This window comes from Pipra filicauda, unplaced genomic scaffold (assembly GCF_003945595.2).
Source record: "Pipra filicauda isolate LSUMZ 115617 unplaced genomic scaffold, ASM394559v2 scaffold215_size1667880_pilon, whole genome shotgun sequence".
Lineage (NCBI taxonomy): Eukaryota > Metazoa > Chordata > Aves > Passeriformes > Pipridae > Pipra > Pipra filicauda.
In genome coordinates, this window is record NW_024104327.1 from 633,189 (window position 1) to 651,658 (window position 18,470).

General features: G+C 44.8%; 1 protein-coding gene across 1 annotated transcript; it reads left to right on the forward strand.

Annotated features, from left to right (window-relative positions):
- Window positions 1-1,889: 1,889 nt before the first annotated feature.
- Window positions 1,890-17,213, forward strand: SLC14A1 (solute carrier family 14 member 1 (Kidd blood group)). Its single transcript, XM_027719981.2, has 9 exons — window positions 1,890-1,919; window positions 7,546-7,720; window positions 8,440-8,629; window positions 9,066-9,194; window positions 10,242-10,434; window positions 12,209-12,356; window positions 14,160-14,294; window positions 15,257-15,306; window positions 16,343-17,213. The coding sequence occupies exons 2-9, from the start codon at window positions 7,573-7,575 to the stop codon at window positions 16,517-16,519; spliced, it is 1,170 nt and encodes a 389-aa protein (XP_027575782.2). The 5' UTR covers window positions 1,890-1,919; window positions 7,546-7,572; the 3' UTR covers window positions 16,520-17,213.
- Window positions 17,214-18,470: the final 1,257 nt, after the last annotated feature.

Consider the following 18,470-nt stretch of genomic DNA (forward strand, 5'->3'; position numbering starts at 1 on the left):
ATAATCTGAACAATGCATCGCTCCAAGATATCCATCACTGACCTGCCAGCCAGTGGCTTTTCTGTGTGTCACTGCAGCCTGTCAAATACCTCATTAAGGCTCCAGAATCAGACAGAGCAGTCCTAAATCTGGTTCCTTTGTACAAGGACACGTGGTGACAGGACAAGGCCCTGGCACAGGTTGCCCAGAGAAGCTGTGGCTGGCCCATCCCTGGAAGTGTCCAGGGCCAGGCTGGACAGGGTTTGGAGCAACCTGGTCTGGTGAAAAGTTGTCTGGAGCAACCTGGTCTAGTGGAAGGTTGTACACTCCCGCCATGGCAGGGAAGTTGTAACAGGATGAGCTTTAAGGCCCCTTCCAATCCAAATCATTCTATGATTCTGTGACTACCTGGAGGAAAGTACCACAACATAGCTCTGCAGATGGAGGCAGCACAGCAACAGGTTCTGCCAGTCCCCTGTGCTGCACTCATTGACAAAGAGCAGAAAAGAAGTTGTTTCAAATAACTGGAAGCCAGGCCTGAGCATCCCTGAAACAGGAGATATGTGAAGCCTAAAACTCAATCCGAACAGTCTCCCTACGAGGGTCTCCCATCCAAATCACCCAGTGAATTTCCCTTCTTTTGAGATGCAAGGATTCATTTTACCAGCAAGAGAGCAAAGGCAGCCCAAGGAAAACTTAATAGTAAAGGGGAAAAATTTTACTGCACTGGAGTGATGCAGCTTCCCCTGCAAAATTTCACATAATATGTATTGCTGGGTGCACAGCCAGGGGATGACAGTGTCTGGCTCATTCACAAGGGTTAGTGCTTGTCTGATCAGAGGAAGCCTTGCTCATGCAGCAACGCTGACAACTTATGTCAGATGCCCCCCTCTTAGGGGAGAAAAAAGTCCATTTGGCTGTTAAAAACATCTCCATCAAAAGGGATGGACTCCGTGAATGGTCATGGTGAGAATAATATCATGTGGATGCTGAGTCTTTTTCCATGGAGCTGGAGGAAACAAAGTCACAAAGCTAGATGGGTTCTGGTTCAACAATAAACCATTCTCTCTTGCACCCAGGTGAATTTGCAGGGTTGCCTCTCTAACTCATCACTGTAAAAGAGTCTTAAAGTGAATTATGCCATGGCTTAAATTAGCCTAACAGGTTTCTTAAGTTCAGTAGCTTCTTCTCTGCCCTTTCTCCTATAACTCACTCTCTCAATACTTCCCTCTCCAGCCTCTTCTCTGCCTTTCACAACACTTTCACAGCCTTATAAACCTCTTCAATATGCCACACTTCTGATATTCCAGATTCCTCCAGTGAGCAAGGGAGGGCAGGTTAAAAAAAAAAATTGATTTTCTCATCTAGTTAATTAAAAAAAATTAAACAATGGAAGGTCACCAGGTCTTTCACTGCACTGTGTTAACAGAATTGTGCTTCTGAAAACTACCCAGAATTAGGAAAACTTTGACAGGTTGCTGAACACAACATGTGCTGTGAGGCACATTTCCAGGTCGGAGTTTTGAGAGGGAAGGATGTTGAGTTTTGTTGGATAAGGAGAATAATGCTGGGGAGGTTGAGCTCAGGTTCACTGATAGTCCAGTTTAAAGCCTTCAGTCCTTCAGGTAGAGAGGAGAAAGAACTGAGTTAAAGGAGAATTAACAACAACAAAAAAATACAAAGCAAAAAAAAAAAAGCAATGAGGAAGAGGCTGTTGGCAAGAGACCCAGGACAGAGCAAGAGGAAAGGTGGAGAATTCAAAGGGGAACCTTCTTAACATTTGCTTGGAGCTCACCAAGTGGGAGGAGAAACAAACTAATTAGTAATGTCAGGACAGGAGCCATGCTAGCCTATATAAGCTGGTGAGACATTTTCTTTTTCCCTACTTTCCTCCTTTCCTATTCAGCAAAGCAACAGCTACCCCTGAGCTCATCAGAGAGGTAAGAGCACTCTGTTCATTCCTTTTAATGCACAGCAGTAAACATGCACCCTGTTACTGACTTACCTGGGTCCTTCCTCTCCCTCAAAACACCTGACAAACAGCATTTGATCAGTCCTGCTGAAGGAGAACTGCTAAGGCTCAGGAGGAGCAGAGACATTAGGGAATGTCACAAGAATATCAATTATTGAGAAGCTCCTAGCAGGGTGAGGATTTATTAGTACTGCTTAGCCCAGCTGGATGAACCTTTGAGGAAAAAGAGAAAAGGAAAGAAAAATAAAATAACTGGAACACTTTAACATCTTTTACTGCCTTTCTGTTCTGCAAAATGAAAAATGCCCAGATAGTAATTATACACAGTTAATGTGATGGTGTCTCTGTATTCCTCTGTCCCCGAGAGACAGATCCCTGAAAACTGAATTGCAGATGGGCTTAATGAATATTTGAATCTCAAGGATAAGCTTTCTTTTGAACTAATACTTTGAAATATACCTTCTACAGGAAAACCTGAAGGTATTTTTTTTCCCAGTGAGGGTCAAGTGCATTACAGTCTCTCTGTTTGGAGGAGTGTGCTTGTGCATGCTTGTGCTCCTATGCATAACACAACACTAATCCAGCTTTACTGGAAACAGTACACAGCCTGTGCTGGAACTAGAGTTGCTGAGAATATGGCCATTTCCTCCTATTGTACTTGGATGCAGGAATTCCTCTAAAAACAGGCTGCACACAGAGCTGGCTGCCCGCAGACTTCACAGCAACAATTCAGAGAATGCGAGAGATACAATGGCCGCAATTGTGCGGCAGCAGGTCCTTGTACAAACAAATACCACACGGCAATTTAAACCCTCTCGATTTACAGAGAAACACGAATTTTGGCAGGGAGAGGGGAAAATTCCAGAAAGAAGAGAAAGTACTAGGTAACCTTTGCCGCATTTGCAGAGGGGGAAAAAAAAAAAAAAAAAAAAAAAAAAGCCCAGCACCAGCTTGGAAGTGCTTGGGAGTGTTAATCAGCCAAATTAAAGACTCTATTCCTCTCCCAGCTGCAAGCACCACACCGCTCTTACCATGCATAACACATAACGGGTGAGTGACAGGGTTTGTCTCCACTTCAGCAGGTGAATAAAGGAGTGTTTGCGGGCCCTGACGCTGCAGGAGTGCAGCTCCAGCGCGGAGCCTGCTCGGCGGCGGCTTTAACGAGGCATTACTGGGATGCCGTGGGTATGGCATGGAGGGAGTGTACGCAAGTGGAAGGAAAAATTGATTTAGGGAGACACAAAGTTGCATAACATCAGTACTTTGGCTGCAGGACATTTATTAACTCTGAAAAGATGGTTAAAAAAACCCCAATAGATTGGCGACTCGGCCCTGTGATGATTTCATCTGCATAAAAGGGGAACATCTTTCTTTTTGTCTTCTGTTTTGTTTCACGGGAAGCTCTCTCTTCCCATGGAAAAAAATAGTTTTAAATAGCCCCTCTGCACTCACAGCAGAGCACAAATCAGTCCTTGCACCACTGGGATGAAAATTACATTCAGACTGGCTCTGCCTGGGTCCTGCTGCTTCTCCTGTATCTCACCAGTTACACACCAGTACTGGGAGCCCTCACTGCACGGCTGCAGCACCTTTCCAGAGCTTATGTAAGATGAGGCAGTGTGCTTCGACCTGTCTGAGGACAGGACTTGGTCTTCAGTTAAGAATCTGACATTAAAAAAAAAAAAAAACAAAACAAAACACTTTCCCAAACTAATAGAAATCAGGAATAATAAAAAAATAAAAATTTAGCAAACTCACCTCCCTGCAGAAGCCAAGCAGTTTGTTCCCAGCTTCTCTGGGATCCTTTTGTAATTATTTCTATTTCCTTCCTTTGTGCACTAAGAAAAAAAAAGGCACTTTGAGTGAAAACCACATGTTATCATAACTTCAATGGCAGGTCTTCAAAAGACCTGCTGCAGACTGGCCTTCATGCAATCCCCATCAGAACATGCACACTTGAGTTTGAACTAATATTCAGGCATTACTGTCTTAAAATTCTCTGGACATCTCCATAATTCTGAGAGAAGACACCTTTTGTAGTCTCTCCTTTCTCAAATACCTGCTATCACCTACTCCCTAGAACAAGGTAAAGTGTTAACAAATCATTAATCTGAGCTTACATGGCAGGTACTGCTTTGTAAAGTGTCAAAAATTATTAAAAATGCATGAAAAAGTCTATGCTGGTTCCAGTTTCAAGGTGATTCACCACATCTTTATATTTTCTTTGGACAACTAAGTAGAAATAGTGCAAGTCCTCCATGGTCTGTGTTTCTGAACAGATGGGACAAGCCTCAAGGTGGTGGTGACAGCCAAACACCGTCACACAGGAGGCAGCCCCCAGCCCCTGGAATGTGATTCAGGAAGGCCACAAAGCCAGTGGGGCTGGATCTGGGTCTTTACAGTTCCATGAAGACCCTGTCAGAAAACAGAGGTCCTCCTGGCCTACCCATTACCCACCAGGCTGCTCTACAGCTGAGGAAATTGTTCCATAGTGATTTTATTCTCCCTTAGCATATATATAATCATAGAATCAGACAATGTTGAGGAGTTTGGAATGGACCTTAAAGATCATGTAATCTCAACCCACCTTGCCATGGGCAGGGACACCTTCTATAATCAGGGAATGGTTTGGGTTGGAAGGGGCCTTAAAGATCATCTCATTCCACCTCCTGCCATGGGCAGGGACACCTTCCACTATCCCAGGTTGCTCCAAGCCCTGTCCAGCCTGGCTTTGGACACTTCCAGGGCTGGGGCAGCCACAGCTTCTCTGGGCAACCTGTCCCAGGGCCTCACCACCCTCACAGGGAAGAATTTCTTCCCCATATCCCATCTAACCCTGCCCTCTGGCAGTGGGAAGCCATTCACACTTGTCCTGTCACTACATGCACTGCTGAACAGATAGGAAAGGTGAAACCTGATCCCTCTCCATCGACAATCAACCCATGATAGACTGGGACTGTCCAGGGGCTGGACTAGATAACCATTAAAGGTCCCTTTCAACTCAAAATACTCTATGATTCTGTGACATAATGAACATGAGTTTGACCAGCACTGCTGGCCAGAAGGTAGCTGTGATCACCCCACAGTCCCTGAGACTTTGGATATTCCAGAAGGACAGATGTGCAGAGTACTGACACAGCCTCCATCGGGGCTGAAGTTTGAAACAGCTTAGTGGAAGTGACTCACTGGGTCACCTGGTGTTTTTGCCATGCCAAGTGCGTTGAGCTGACTTCATTCCTGCCCATGGGAACCCAGAGTAAAGGAGTTCTGCTGGCTCAGTCTTGCAGTATGCACTTAACTGCCTTTATATGGCAAAGCAATACATCAGTTTTTGACAAATTAGGGCCCTCAACTTAATCCATTTTTTTTTTCTCCACTGTGCAAGTGGGTCAGTGACTCCACTACTTCTTCACATGCACATTGCACCCCACACTGCAGCACCCTGCTCCAGGTCCTCACTCAGCATGCAGGGAAACACCTTGGGCATGGGTCACACAGCATCACTCTGCATTGCAACAGCACTTGGGTTAACTTTGCAGGTTAGCAACTGGGAAAGCCTAACTAAAGAGGAAGATTCTTTAAATGGAAAATGTAAATGCACTTTCACCAAATGAGGAGCATTTATCTTGGCTGGAAATTTTGATTTAACTGAAAGTGCATCCAATTCACTTATTCCATTATTTCAGAATAAAAAATGAGAAAAGCGAAGGTTAATGAATCAAGGTAATGAATTATAAGTGAGCCAGGAAAAAGCCTTCCAGCACCAAGACACCATCCCTAGAAACACTTTTTTTTCTCCTTTTCTTCCTTAACCTTTTTATTTAAGGTCCTTGCCTTTGTGTCCTCCACAAAGTCAAATTCAACACTCTTCTGCATACCAGTCCTGTAATCAGCCTCTCATATGGAACCTGTCCTTATATTAGTTGGGCTCTTCTGGAAAGCATGAAATGTCTGTTTCCTATTTTTTGCAGATATTTACTACATCCTGAAAGGTGACCACCAGTCCTCCTGTAGCACACAGTAAGAAACTGGCCAGGATGTGCATTAACAACCCATTCCCCTACACAGACTCGGAGCTGCTTAACCACAAGTCTGGGTCTGGAAGTGTAATGCCCAGGGGTGAGGCTGCTTAAGCTTAGTTGCCCAGCACCTGTGTTTCTGAAGTTTAGATTCTCTACCTGAGCTACTAGGAAGGCTTTTACTGAAGTTTCAAGTGAGTCAAGGACTAACTCAATATTTATGTGTTTCTATCACCCTATTTAGACTATCAACCCCCTCCCTAAATTCATTGCTTTTTGCACAAGCCAGTACTCACCAGTGAGACCTGAAGCAGGTCTAGTTCTGTATTCACTCAACAACACGCCTTGTCTTGTGTTTTCTTTGCCTTGGTAATTACCAAGAATTAGTCCTACTCTTCAGGAAACAGAGTATGCTCCAGGGAAAGGTTTGGCTGCTCTTAGTTTGCTGGCTTCATATTGAGAATTGGCCCTTAGACAAATAACAATTTGGCTATAGGACACTGTTCTTAAAATCCAGTGTTTACAGTTAGGTATAAATCTCTGATCCAGAGACTTACAGCCTGAATAAGCCTGTCTGGAACTGTATGAGGTGCCAAAGGGTTTTCCAACAGCTCCTTATCCAAAAGGACTGTGTCCCATAGGGGACCCCATCTCTGCCAGCCCTGCGTGGATACCCAAAACACCTTATTTAGGCCTAAACATCTTTTTTTGACCTATAACAGTCCCCTACCTTATTTAAATCTTTTTATAGTACCTGCTAAATTTAATAGGTGTCTTTTCATTAGTCCCTTAGGGCTTCTTACTGCAGCTTCCAACATGTGGTCCCCTATCTTGGCAGAAAACAAAGCAACATGACTGAGGTAGAGTGGAAATCAAGCACTGTGAATTTGGCCTTTAGGCTCTTGAATCAGTGCTGGGTGTTTCTAAAGACGGGCAGCTGAAAGTGTAGTTCTTTTGAGAAAAGAAATGTATGAATGCGTGTGAGTAATGAAATAAGGCACCATGAACATCCCTCGGGCTAAGCCTGTGCTCGTGAGGAAGGCTGAACTGATCCCAGAGACCTATAAACCCAGCTTTAGGTGCCTGTTTTTGATGGCTGATGGACAAATTGAAACTGGAAATACAAATTACGCAGCAGAGGAAACTTAATAATTAAAACACTTTCTTATATGGGGTGGATAGCTCTATCAAGCTGAATTTTGAGGCAGACTTCAACCTCTGTGAAGCCAGTGTCCTCTGATGCTGTCTTGCTCTTTTTGAAACGACCCTTTAAATCAAGAGCTGCTTGATTTCTAGAACACCTGGTATAGCTGACAAGGGTTTCAAAATCGGGTAAAACACCATGACAAAAGGGTCGGTCATTCCTTGTGGTGTTCAAATCTATGACTGCGTGGAATTCTGGAAGGGCAGAGCATAAGTTCATGGAGACACGAGAATCAGGTATCTTCAGAATAAAGATTTTCCTCTTTCTGGTCCCTAAATAGCACAAAGTGAGCAACAATATATGGTAGAGAGAATAAACAGGAACTAGTGAGAGGCATTACAACAAACTGTTTTGTTTTCTTTTTGCCTTAGATTTTACCAAAGGGCCAGAACAATAACATGGAAAACATTGTTGATGTCAAGATAGACACCATGGGGGAAAGAAAGCCAATGAAGCAGAATCCACTGAGCAAAGGTGGAAAGAGAGTCTGCAAAGCTGTTGGGTACATCACTGGTGACATGAAGGAATTTGGAGCCTGGCTAAAAGGTAAAGCTCCTTCATCATGAGTAATTAGGGGATTCCAAATAAAAAGTACATCAAAGGAGTAATAACTAACTTCTCAGCTACGTGACTCAGGTCAGACTAGTACAGAAACTACATTTAGCCTGATTTATATCTGTTTTGTAGGTGGAAAAAAATCAGCTTTGTGCAGAGATTCACATACTGCTTAAATCTTGAGGATGTCTGAGATGACATTTACCTCCCAACAAGCCATGTACAAACGGAATTTAGTCCCACAGAACATAGCCCCAGATGGTTATTCTGTGCTCTGCCATTCTTCATAACACTCCATGTCCTTTCAGCTGAGCAGTTTCTGTCAAGCCTATTGCCACTGTGAAGTTAAATTACACATAGGTAGGTGCGTTTGGTCCCCACAATAAATCAGCAGTGGGATATTCATACGATTTGCCATCTGAGCCACAGACATCATAAATTAGCTGGTTCATAGGAATCCGGTCCAGGGTAGTTTATAACACGGGATTCTGGCAACCATGCTGTTCATCTCAGTTTTCCAGCTGTAAGGCTGCAGTATAGACCATAATAAATCCCAGTCAGGTTTTGCAGTCTTGTTGATTCATTGCTTCAGTTGTGCTGCCAAGTCCCACTGCCAGAACTCTTCCTGAGTTTCAAAAATACATCCCGGAATCAGCACCATCTGTGTACCTTAGGGGGCTTGTTTTATTATTTAATTTGATGTCTTCCAGATAAACCTCTCATGATCCAGTTTATTGACTGGGTGCTGCGTGGGATATCCCAGGTGATGTTTGTCAACAATCCCCTCAGTGGGCTGATTGTCCTTGCTGCCTTTGTGCTGCAGAACCCTTGGTGGGCACTCACAGCATGTTTGGGAACAGTTGTCTCAACCTTAACAGCACTTATTCTGGGTCAGGACAGGTAAGTCCATCCTTTTCCCCCTCAAAAGCAAGTGGTCACTTCAGTGCTGACTTACGTGTTAAACACATTATATGGATGAGAAGCCTGAACTTAGTGGAAGGTGTCCCTGTCCTTGGCTGGGGGTTGGAACTAGATGATCTTTAAGGTTCCTTCCGCCCCAGACCTGCTATGATTGCAGGATCCAGCCTTCACTGGCCATGTGTCTGGTCAAGCAGGACCAGACAGATCTTCCCACCTCTTACAAAGGGACAGTGGACATACCTACTGAAGTGGCTGAGGGCACCTGGGATTGAAATGTGCGAAACTGAATGTCAATGGATGAGTCCGGGCAGGTCTTCACCACACAGAGTCACAACTGCTTGGGGAGGGAGGGGGTGATGCAAGCAAAGCCTTGTCAGTTGAGAAGATTTCAAGGTTAGTTTTTCCCTTCCCACAGGTCAGCCATAGCAGCCGGCCTGTATGGATACAATGGGATCCTGGTGGGATCACTTGTGGCCGTCTTCTCTGCTAAGGGAGACTACTACTGGTGGCTCCTGCTGCCCGTTGCACTGCTGTCCATGACCTGGTAAGTCAGATGGCCCCTACCCTTCTTTTTCCAAACCCATGAGTCTCCACACTGAGACTGAGCTGTTGTATTTCTATGCAGAGCCCAATGAAAGGAAATACGACTAACATACTGCTAAATCCGTGCCATTATTTGCACTTTTGAACTCAAATGTAATCCAAAAACAAATAAAAATACCCACGTAATCACAAATAAGCCCAGTGGGGAGAAGGAAATCAATGGCTGATCACAAGTAATTCAATACCCTAAATGGGAGTCATATTGCTGTGATGAATCAATTCATTTTTGTTTCAAGAGCAACATTATTTTCACCATTCCCCATTGTCGTCAACCACAAGTGTCCCATCTATTTAAGCCACCAAATAAAAATGTCATGAAAATTTACTTCTCCAGGCACAGAAGCTGTTCAGTGGTCCCAAGGCATGATGGTTGACGCTAATCAAAACAAACAACTAATAATACTTCACTCATATATATGACAAAATAATCCGCTAGGTAATGCAACAGCAAAAAAATTTTGAAAGCTGGCCCTTGACCCCAAAATGTCTAGTTGCAGATTGCTAAAACCACGCATATAATTTGTCTGCCTGAAGTTCATGTAGTCTTATAGTCACTTTGATGTCACCTTTTTACTTCTGATCAACAAGCTTGAGCAAGGGCACACAGCCACGTTCACAGTTCACTCAGACCTGGCAAAGGTGTCCTGTATTCGGTCCAGTTCAAGTGCTGGAAGGAAAAAAGGTGAACACTGAGACTGAGCTGGGAAATACCTCTATTAAATCACTGGATCCTGTCTCCTTCATGCTCACCAAATTCACCATATATATTGTATAACATGACAGGAATCTAGACATTTATAACTGCTTTGGAAAGGGCAGGATATTTATGCAGTGACCCTGTCATGTGTCTGATTTGATCAGAAAGATTGAGGAATTAAATAGCTTAAAAAAAATAGACGGCAGTGGAGTTTATGGTTGGTTTTGACTCTGGTAGTTTTTTTTGCCTAGCTGACCAGCTTCTAGTGAGACCATTTTATTCTTCTTTCAGCCCCATTTTTACCAGTGCTTTAGCTTCAGTCTTCTGTAAGTGGGACCTGCCTGTTCTCACCTTGCCTTTCAACTTGGCCTTGACCCTCTATCTGGCTGCATCAGGACCACACAACCTCTTCTTCCCTACAACTGTCATTCAGCCTGCAACAGCAACACCAAACATCACCTGGACAGATGCTGAAATCACAGTGGTAGGTTGTCTTAAAGATAACAGTCTTCTTCACTTACAAATAAAAACACTACAGAAATATATTATATTCCTTTATAGGATCCCAGAATGGTTTGGGTTGGAAGGGACCTTAAACACCATCTCGTTCCACCCTCCTGCCATGGGCAGACACACCTTCCACTATCCCAGGTTGCTCCAAGTCCCGTCCAACCTGGCCTTGGACACTTCCAGGGCTGAGGCAGCCACAGCTTCCATGGGTAACCTGGGCCAGGGCCTCACCACCCTTAAAACCAAGGACTCCTTCCCAATATCCCATCTAACTCTGCCCTCTGGCAGTGGGAAGACAGTCACCCTTGTCCTGTCCCTCCATCCCTTGTCCCCAGTCCCTCTCCAGCTCTCCTGGAGCCCCGGCTCTGGAAGGGGCTCTCAGGTCTCCCTGGAGCCTTCTCTTCTCCAGGTGAACCCCCCCAGCTCTCCCAGCCTGGCTCCAGAGCAGAGGGGCTCCAGCCCTCAGAGCATCTTTGTCACTCTGGACTCATCCCAACAGGTCCACCTCCCTTGTTACTGCAGTATGGCCTGGCAATACAAAATTTGGTTCAATTTGGCTTGTTATCCAAGATGTAAATGTTTACTCTAGGAATGAACATTTTGATAGCTGAAAAACACAAATCTTGTTGGTATCTTCCATTTGCAGTTGGATCTGAATCTTCAAAGAGTCTCTAGAATCTAATTCCCCTTTTCTGTGGTAACTGATCACCTCCCCATAGCTAAGGGTGTGCTGAGACTTCCAGTTAACTCACAGGGTAATTTGGGTTTTTCACACAGAGTGCTTATAAAATTGCATTTTCCTAATTAGACATGAGCAAGCAGATATTACTATGGTAGAATAGTTACAAATGGGTGCAGGCACACATTCATATATTTTTAATTTATATTCAAGTCAGAACTTCCCAAAGAAACATTTTATAGTATAACACTATAAACCATATAGATACGAGAGTAACTGCTTTTCCCCAAGGCTCAGCAGACTATTTTGAGGGATTCCCAGGGAGTGATTAAGAAAAGGGAAGTTAATTGACACTAAATATCAACCCGAAAGTGACAGTTCAGAACACTTACCATTGTGCATAATTTTATGGGGATCATAAATGGAAAAGTGCCTCAAAACCATCTTTAAGCTGTGACCAAGCTTGTGGGTCCCTGTCCCACCAACTCAGCAACTCCATTCACATTCCTCGTGAATCCCAAGAGAGTTTCAGGTATATAACTAAATTGAGAATAAAGCCTTTCCTGAGTTAAAGTCTCATAATTCTGACCAAGCCATTATTGGCCATATCACCCTTGGATCTGCCCAGTCAGAGGGGAATGTCCTCTCAAAGGCATCATCTACCTGAGCACTTCCATGCCCTGGGCTCCCTGTCATGGTTCATATGGGTATGTAAACATGGCCAAGTCAGCAGCAGGTGCAAATACGATGAGTAAACCTTTTCACAAAATATTTATTTTTGATATTAGACCAAAAACCTGGCAGAGGAGCTCATGGCTAGGGAACAAGTCATGACTCATTTCCATTGAAGGGGCAACCCTGTGGAAATGCCCTGCTGTCTCCCAAGAGGCATCCAAATGCTCCACTTAGAAAGACAGACTGCATCCAGCAAATGCCAAACACGAAGCTGGCCAAGAAAAATAGGTTAAAAACCAAAAAGTTACAATGCTGATAATAAATAACAAATTGTCTTGGGTTTGGTTTTTTTTTTGTTGTTGTTGATTTTGTGAGGTTTTTTAAATTCTTACAGCTCCTGCAATCCATTCCAGTCGGTGTGGGTCAGGTTTATGGCTGTGACAATCCCTGGACTGGGGGAATCTTCCTGGTGGCTTTATTTATCTCTTCCCCACTCATTTGTCTGCACGCAGTGATTGGCTCAGCAGTGGGGATGCTGGCAGGTAAGGATTTGAATTATGTCACAGATTTGTATAAAAGCATAGAGAACAAAAGAGGAACTGCAATAAGTAGAGCACTTACAGTCACGAGTTTTTCTTCCATTGGAGAACAACTGCTTGAAAACAAAACACACATAGAGTTCTGCTTTAAGAATTCTTTTGATTGACTTCCCCATTCTCTTACCTTGTTTTATGATGGTGAAAACCTTCAGAAGTGTGTGTTGGGCCGAGATGAACTTTTACCATGAAATACTTAATTTCTGGATATATTCTGGTGGGTTTAGGAGCAGACTAATAAAAGTCATAGCCATCAGTGTGGATGTGTGGGCCCCAGGGATGCATTTAAGGCTCACACACAGGCTCATATGTCCGCTGTTGAAATCAGATCACCAAATTCAGCTCAGGGAAATTCTGCCATGAATTCATCAGATTAAAGTGGCTTTGGCGTTAGACTGTGTCATGGTTTGAGATAGTCCCAAAATCCAATCCCCTATCTCCATCCCCCCTCCCACATCTCAACCTAATGTGAGAGAGGTTTTTCCAGACAAAACACACCAGACTCCAAAGTGGGGGAAAGGGAAATATATTACAATGACTGTACAAATAAATACCATATCACATTATACACATGATCATAACTATCTCTACCATGACATATAGTATTTACAATGGATCAGATCTCTTCTCCCCTCCAAATAAAAGTCCAGGAGGGAAAGAAGGACAGATCCCTTCCAGTCTCTGAACAGCAGCATCTTCTAAGGCAGCAGGTTTCTTCTCATCTCATGCAGCAGCTGATAGCTGGCTTTCTGCCAGCGTCCACGAGGGAGGTATTCAAGCTCCCCCGGCCCCATCGCCTCACAACCGAGGGGTCTTCCGTGGGCTTCGTAACCCCAGACAAGGTCGTTTCACCACGTCATATCACGAAGACACAGGGGGGTCTTCGTGACGGTCTGGTATCTCTTGCAGGGCCTCTGTGCCCTGTCTCTCAGGCTGCCACCGTGGCAGCAGTGCGAGGGGGGGGAAGCCAAGGTCAACTCCCCCTGCATTCCTCTCGGAGCTCTCTAGCTCCTTTCTACAGTGCATGTCGCACTTCAAGGCTCTTTCAAGTAAGAGTCCATCATCTTCCTCCTTCCAGGAGGTCTCAAAGGAGTTTTGGGGATCTGGTATCAGTCTTACCCCCAAGAACTCTGTAGCTCTCAGCTGCTGGCTCTCCTTTCCTCGACTCTCCTTCCAGGAGTCTCCTCTGCAGTGCTGCATGTTGCTTCTGCTGCTTCTTCAGTTCAGGTTCTTATCTCTGGCTCTCTGCCACTGTTTCTCTGGTCAGTGTTGGCTGCTGCTCTGTGCCCATGGAGAAAACATCTCCTGGCATACTACAGGCACCTAGCCCAGCTTTATGCTGTTCCAGGTCCCTGTAGCCCCCAGCCAGGGGCTGGGAGGGGGCCAGAGGCCCCAAGGGGCTCAGAGCCCCTACCTCGTGGCTCTACAACATGGCCACCTCTCCTACAACCAAACTACAACTCTTCTTTTCCGGTCTGGTTGTGATATGTTTACATTTCTGCAGGAGCGCCCATTGGGCAGAACTTCAAAACTTCCAGGGGTTTCCACCCCTTGGGGTCTACCACTTCTCTTAGTCTCTGGGGAAAACAAGGTTCAAACCACTACAGACTGGAACAACACGACCACAAATAGGAACTCCACGCACATATGCTGGCTAGAACCCTTGAAGAGCTGGATTCCTGCCATTCCTCCGCTGCTTTCACCTCTTTGGCCAAGGAATGACAACATCTTCGGCTTATTTTTTTCCAGGGCTGAGCTTGGCAACACCATTTAGCCAGATCTACTCCGGGCTGTGGGGCTACAACAGCTCCCTCTCCTGCATTGCCATCGGGGGCATGTTCTACGCCCTCACCTGGCAGACACATCTGCTGGCAATTGCCTGCGGTAAGTACCCGATGTGTTCTCACCTCAGCCACTCTTCCTTTTGAAGTGACTCAAGAGGCATTTGTAGCAGAGGCGGATGGAGCCGGATGGGCACCTCCAGGCAGGCAGATGGACTTAGGTGAGACTGACAAATGATGGAGCCAGGTGTTGGAGACGTGGCTTTAAACGTACCCTGACAGAATAAAAGCTGTCCTTTTATTTTCAGCCAAGAGCTGTGTTTAAAAACAAGAGATGTGATCAGTGGACACTGATTAACCAAGGCCTTTGAAATTGGGCGATTCGTTTTGAGACTGTTAATTGTGTTTGTTCTTCTGTTGCTGGATGAATCATGGTGGGTTTTCCAATCACAGATGCCAGCTCAGATTCCTTCTTTGAAGAAGGACATACCTAAACTTTGAGAAAAGTGGAGCTCAAGATCAGTCCACAGCTGTAGATAGACAGTACACATTCCCCATTCTATTGAAATGGATACCAAAGGCATGAGCTAGGTAACACAGCATGATTGAAGAATTATTTATAAGGAAATTCCATATGAAATTTCAATATCAGAGTGAGCTGGGAGTGAAACTGTTGTTCATTCAGTGCTCATATAAAAAAGATTTAGCTTTGTATCTCATTGACCCACCTTCAAGCCCCAGAGGCAGGACAGATGAGGGTGGAGGGGTTATTTTCCTGTTTAACCCATCCATCAAGCTACATACTTTCCATGTCAGTGCATTTTTCAAAAGCCTCTGATTCCATAGCACATTTCTCATCACTCCAGTTATTTTGTTTGTTTGTTTGTTTGTTTCGCCCTTTCCATAGGCTCCAGGCTGGAGGGGACACAGTGCTAAAGAAAGAGCTGTTGAGGCAGGGTCATGATCACTGGTTGAGCTACCCAAGGCAGGGTGAGAGATGTTGGTCCTTGCTGTCCTACTCTGTGAGCAACTGAACTCACCAGGAACTACCTTTCTTTTTCACAGCACTCTTCAGTGCCTACCTGGGAGCAGCAGTGACCAGCATATTGTCTGTGGTAAGTAATGTATCAGTTAAGGTCTGGTTTCTAGCAAGAGATCTGAGCACTGATCTGTATTTTTTCCTGGCTTGTCAGGCAAAACACCAAGATGTGGAGAGGAATTCAGCCAAAGGCAGAAATGGTCCAGAAGAGGGGTTATTATCTGCCCAGGGGGGTGGTGTAATTCCCATTGGAATAGGTCACTTAGAATCATCACTTATCACTTTTCTTCCTCAGAGTTTGAATGAACTTCCACAGCTCAGCTCTCAACACTTATGAGATCACAGAATCACAGAATGGTTTGGGTTGGAAGGGACCTTAAAGATCATCTCATTCCACCCCCTGCCATGGGCAAGGACACCTTCCACTATCCCAGGTTGCTCCAGGCCCCATCCAATTTGGCCTTGGACACTTCCAGGGATGGGGCAGCCACAGCTTCTCTGGGCAACCTGTGCCAGGGCCTCGCCACCCTCAACTCTCAATTCCTCCCAATATCCCATCTAAACCTGCCCTCTGTCATTGTGAAACCATTCCCCCTTGTCCTGTCACTGCAGGCCCTCTCCAGCTCTCTTGGAGCCCTGAAGGCACTGGCAGGCTGCTATAAGGTCTCCTCTCTTTCAGATATTTACATTTCTATACTTCGTGCCTGATACGATTGAGAAAGGGCACTCCACATGTGCAAAGAAATACTACATTTGGGTTTAATTCCCTTTCTCAATTGCCAAAGGACAATCAGTACAACAGCCCAGGGAAAAGCTGAATGCTTCTGGTGTCCATTCCTGCCTCATCTCCACTCACTGCTGCCTCATGTCCCTCCAAGACCAGGGTAGATGCAGAAAGAGAAGGCAGCCCTCTCATCAGAGCTGATAGATATTGCAGGCTAATGCACAGTGTCAAGATCTCATAAAGAAACTCTGTCTCCCTAGGGGAAGGCTCAACGCAGAACCAGGTCTAGACTTCCTTGAGAAACCTTATTCCAAAGCGCCTGGCTCTGGGTTTTATTCAAATAAAATAAAGACATAGTGAATAGGTGGTTTGCTATTTTTCTTTGCAGTTTGGGGTACCATCAGGAACCTGGTCTTTTTGCTTGTCTGCGTTGACTTTCCTGCTAATAACCACGACCAACTCTGCCATCTACAAGATGCCACTCTCCAAAGTCGCCTACCCAGAAGCCAACCGAGCCTATTATCTGAAGATGAGGAAACATCAAAGGTCTTCCTGTGAGGCATAAAGACCCAAGAAGAGAGATACTTGGCAGACTTTAAGGCAAGACCACAAGGTGTTTCCCCAATAGACTGTGATTTGTGTGCTACGAAGTCAAACACCACCTTCTGAATGGAGAGACCTTTTCCACCATGTCTTGTTTGTTCTATTAGAACAAAATTTCTATTAGATAGGACTGTGTTGGAAGGACCTTTTCCAAGACCAACCTGTAATGATTTTAAAGCACATATGTCTGGAAAAACACTTGAATAATAAAACAATGGGGAAATCACTTAGAAGTTGTAAAGAAAAATCTGTGAAAGTGAAGGCACAGCAATCAGATGTAAAGCAATGAAGAGGATCTTTCAGCATCTGAGGGGACTCCTAATAAATGGCTAAAACCACCTTATGACAGCAATAGGATACATCTTAGATAGCTTCATAGTAGCAGAGAAGTGGAATAAAGAGTACCCTTTGTCAAGTATGAAATAGGTGGTGAAGAATTCTACCTGGAGGACGTCTTGAGCCCCGTGGAGAGAAATGTGCATTAGCAGCCACCAAACATAAGATGGGGATGATTTTCATGATTTTTGTGTTAATCTCATGATTTTTCTTAATACTTGAACCTGGTGATGGGTTAACAAAGGAGGGGACAGCAAAAAAAAGTCACTGCTGTCCCTTTCCTGTGCAATAAAATGGGTCTGTTCAGTCTATGAAAAGTAGAACCAGTTTGAGGTGATCTCCTTGACCTCCCTCCCTGCACTGTCCCCCTCAGACCACCAATATCAAACACAGCAAAATGCTGCTCTGTCCCAATCTCCTGCTGGTGCTCAGGGGGGATTTCTGGCTCTCTGCAGCTCCCTGACAGGAGAGCCTGGGGGGGTTGGGCTCTGCTCCCAAGGAACAAGGTGAGAGAAAACATCTTCAAGTTACACCAGGGAGATTTAGGCTGGATATTGGGAAAAAATTTCTTCACTGAGAAGGCTGTCCATCCCTGGCACAGCTGCCCAATGCAGTGTTGGAGTCCCCATCCCTGGAGGGATTTAAAAGCCCTGTGGAAGTGGCATGTGGGGATATGGTTTAGTGGTGGCCTTGGCAGTGCTGGGGGAGTGGTTGGAGTGGGTGGTCTTAGGGGTCTTTTCCAACATAAAAGATTCCATGAAGCTGCTGCTCTGCCATTTCTCTCTGCCCCCCAGTAGGATGGTTGAGGGACCAGAGCAGCAGAGCTCTGCAGCAGACCAGCCACGTCCCACTTCTGCACAGGCTCCCAGGGTTTGCAGGGGGAGAAGGGGAGAAGCTGACCTTGCACCCAACAGCATTGGCCACCTCATCGGGCTTTCTGGCTCAGCCACCTTTCTGGCTCACAGAGATAATCCATCTCATGATGAAGATGATATCTTCACCAAAAATATTCCATACCCTAAGGTCTTGCAGTTGGCATGACCCTTCGTGCAGTAACGTCGCTCCGGGAAAAGCAAATCAAACCCTGCTCTTCTTGTAGCAGATGACATAAAATCCAGCCTGTGAATAGTGCTACTGATTATTTCTGAGTTGGGGGGTGGGGAACCACAAAAGAAACACGTTGTTTTTCAAGCATCGCAGAGATCTGAGTATAAAATATTTGGGATGAATTGCTGGCAGTATATTCCAGTGAAGTTTCAGGTTTTCAGATGTTCAACAGTGTTTCTGTACGACTGACACTCCGGAGGCCATTTGTAAAAACATACCACTTATGGTGTCTTACTTAATAAATTTCTACATAATATTGTGTGGAGCTAATTTTTAAAACAAATATTCATCTCTTTTTGAGTTTGGTATAAGTTTCCCTCTATCATCACTAAGCTTTCCAAATACATCTTATCTTTTTAATAAATAGTGCAGAAAACATTGGAAAATACAGTTTTTAAGTCAGTGTATGTGAGATATTTAGGAAACTCAACTTCTGCTCTTTGTGTTTATCACAGAATCCTAGAACTACA

What these genes read in the sequence shown, in the direction of transcription:
- SLC14A1 (XM_027719981.2), top strand. Translation starts at nt 7,573, where the DNA reads ATGGAAAACATTGTTGATGTCAAGATAGACACCATGGGGGAAAGAAAG. An exon ending in CAGATGCTGAAATCACAGTG is followed by an intron (nt 10,435 to 12,208) that starts GTAGGTTGTCTT and finishes AAATTCTTACAG; the next exon opens with CTCCTGCAATCCATTCCAGT. An exon ending in TGACCAGCATATTGTCTGTG is followed by an intron (nt 15,307 to 16,342) that starts GTAAGTAATGTA and finishes TTTTCTTTGCAG; the next exon opens with TTTGGGGTACCATCAGGAAC.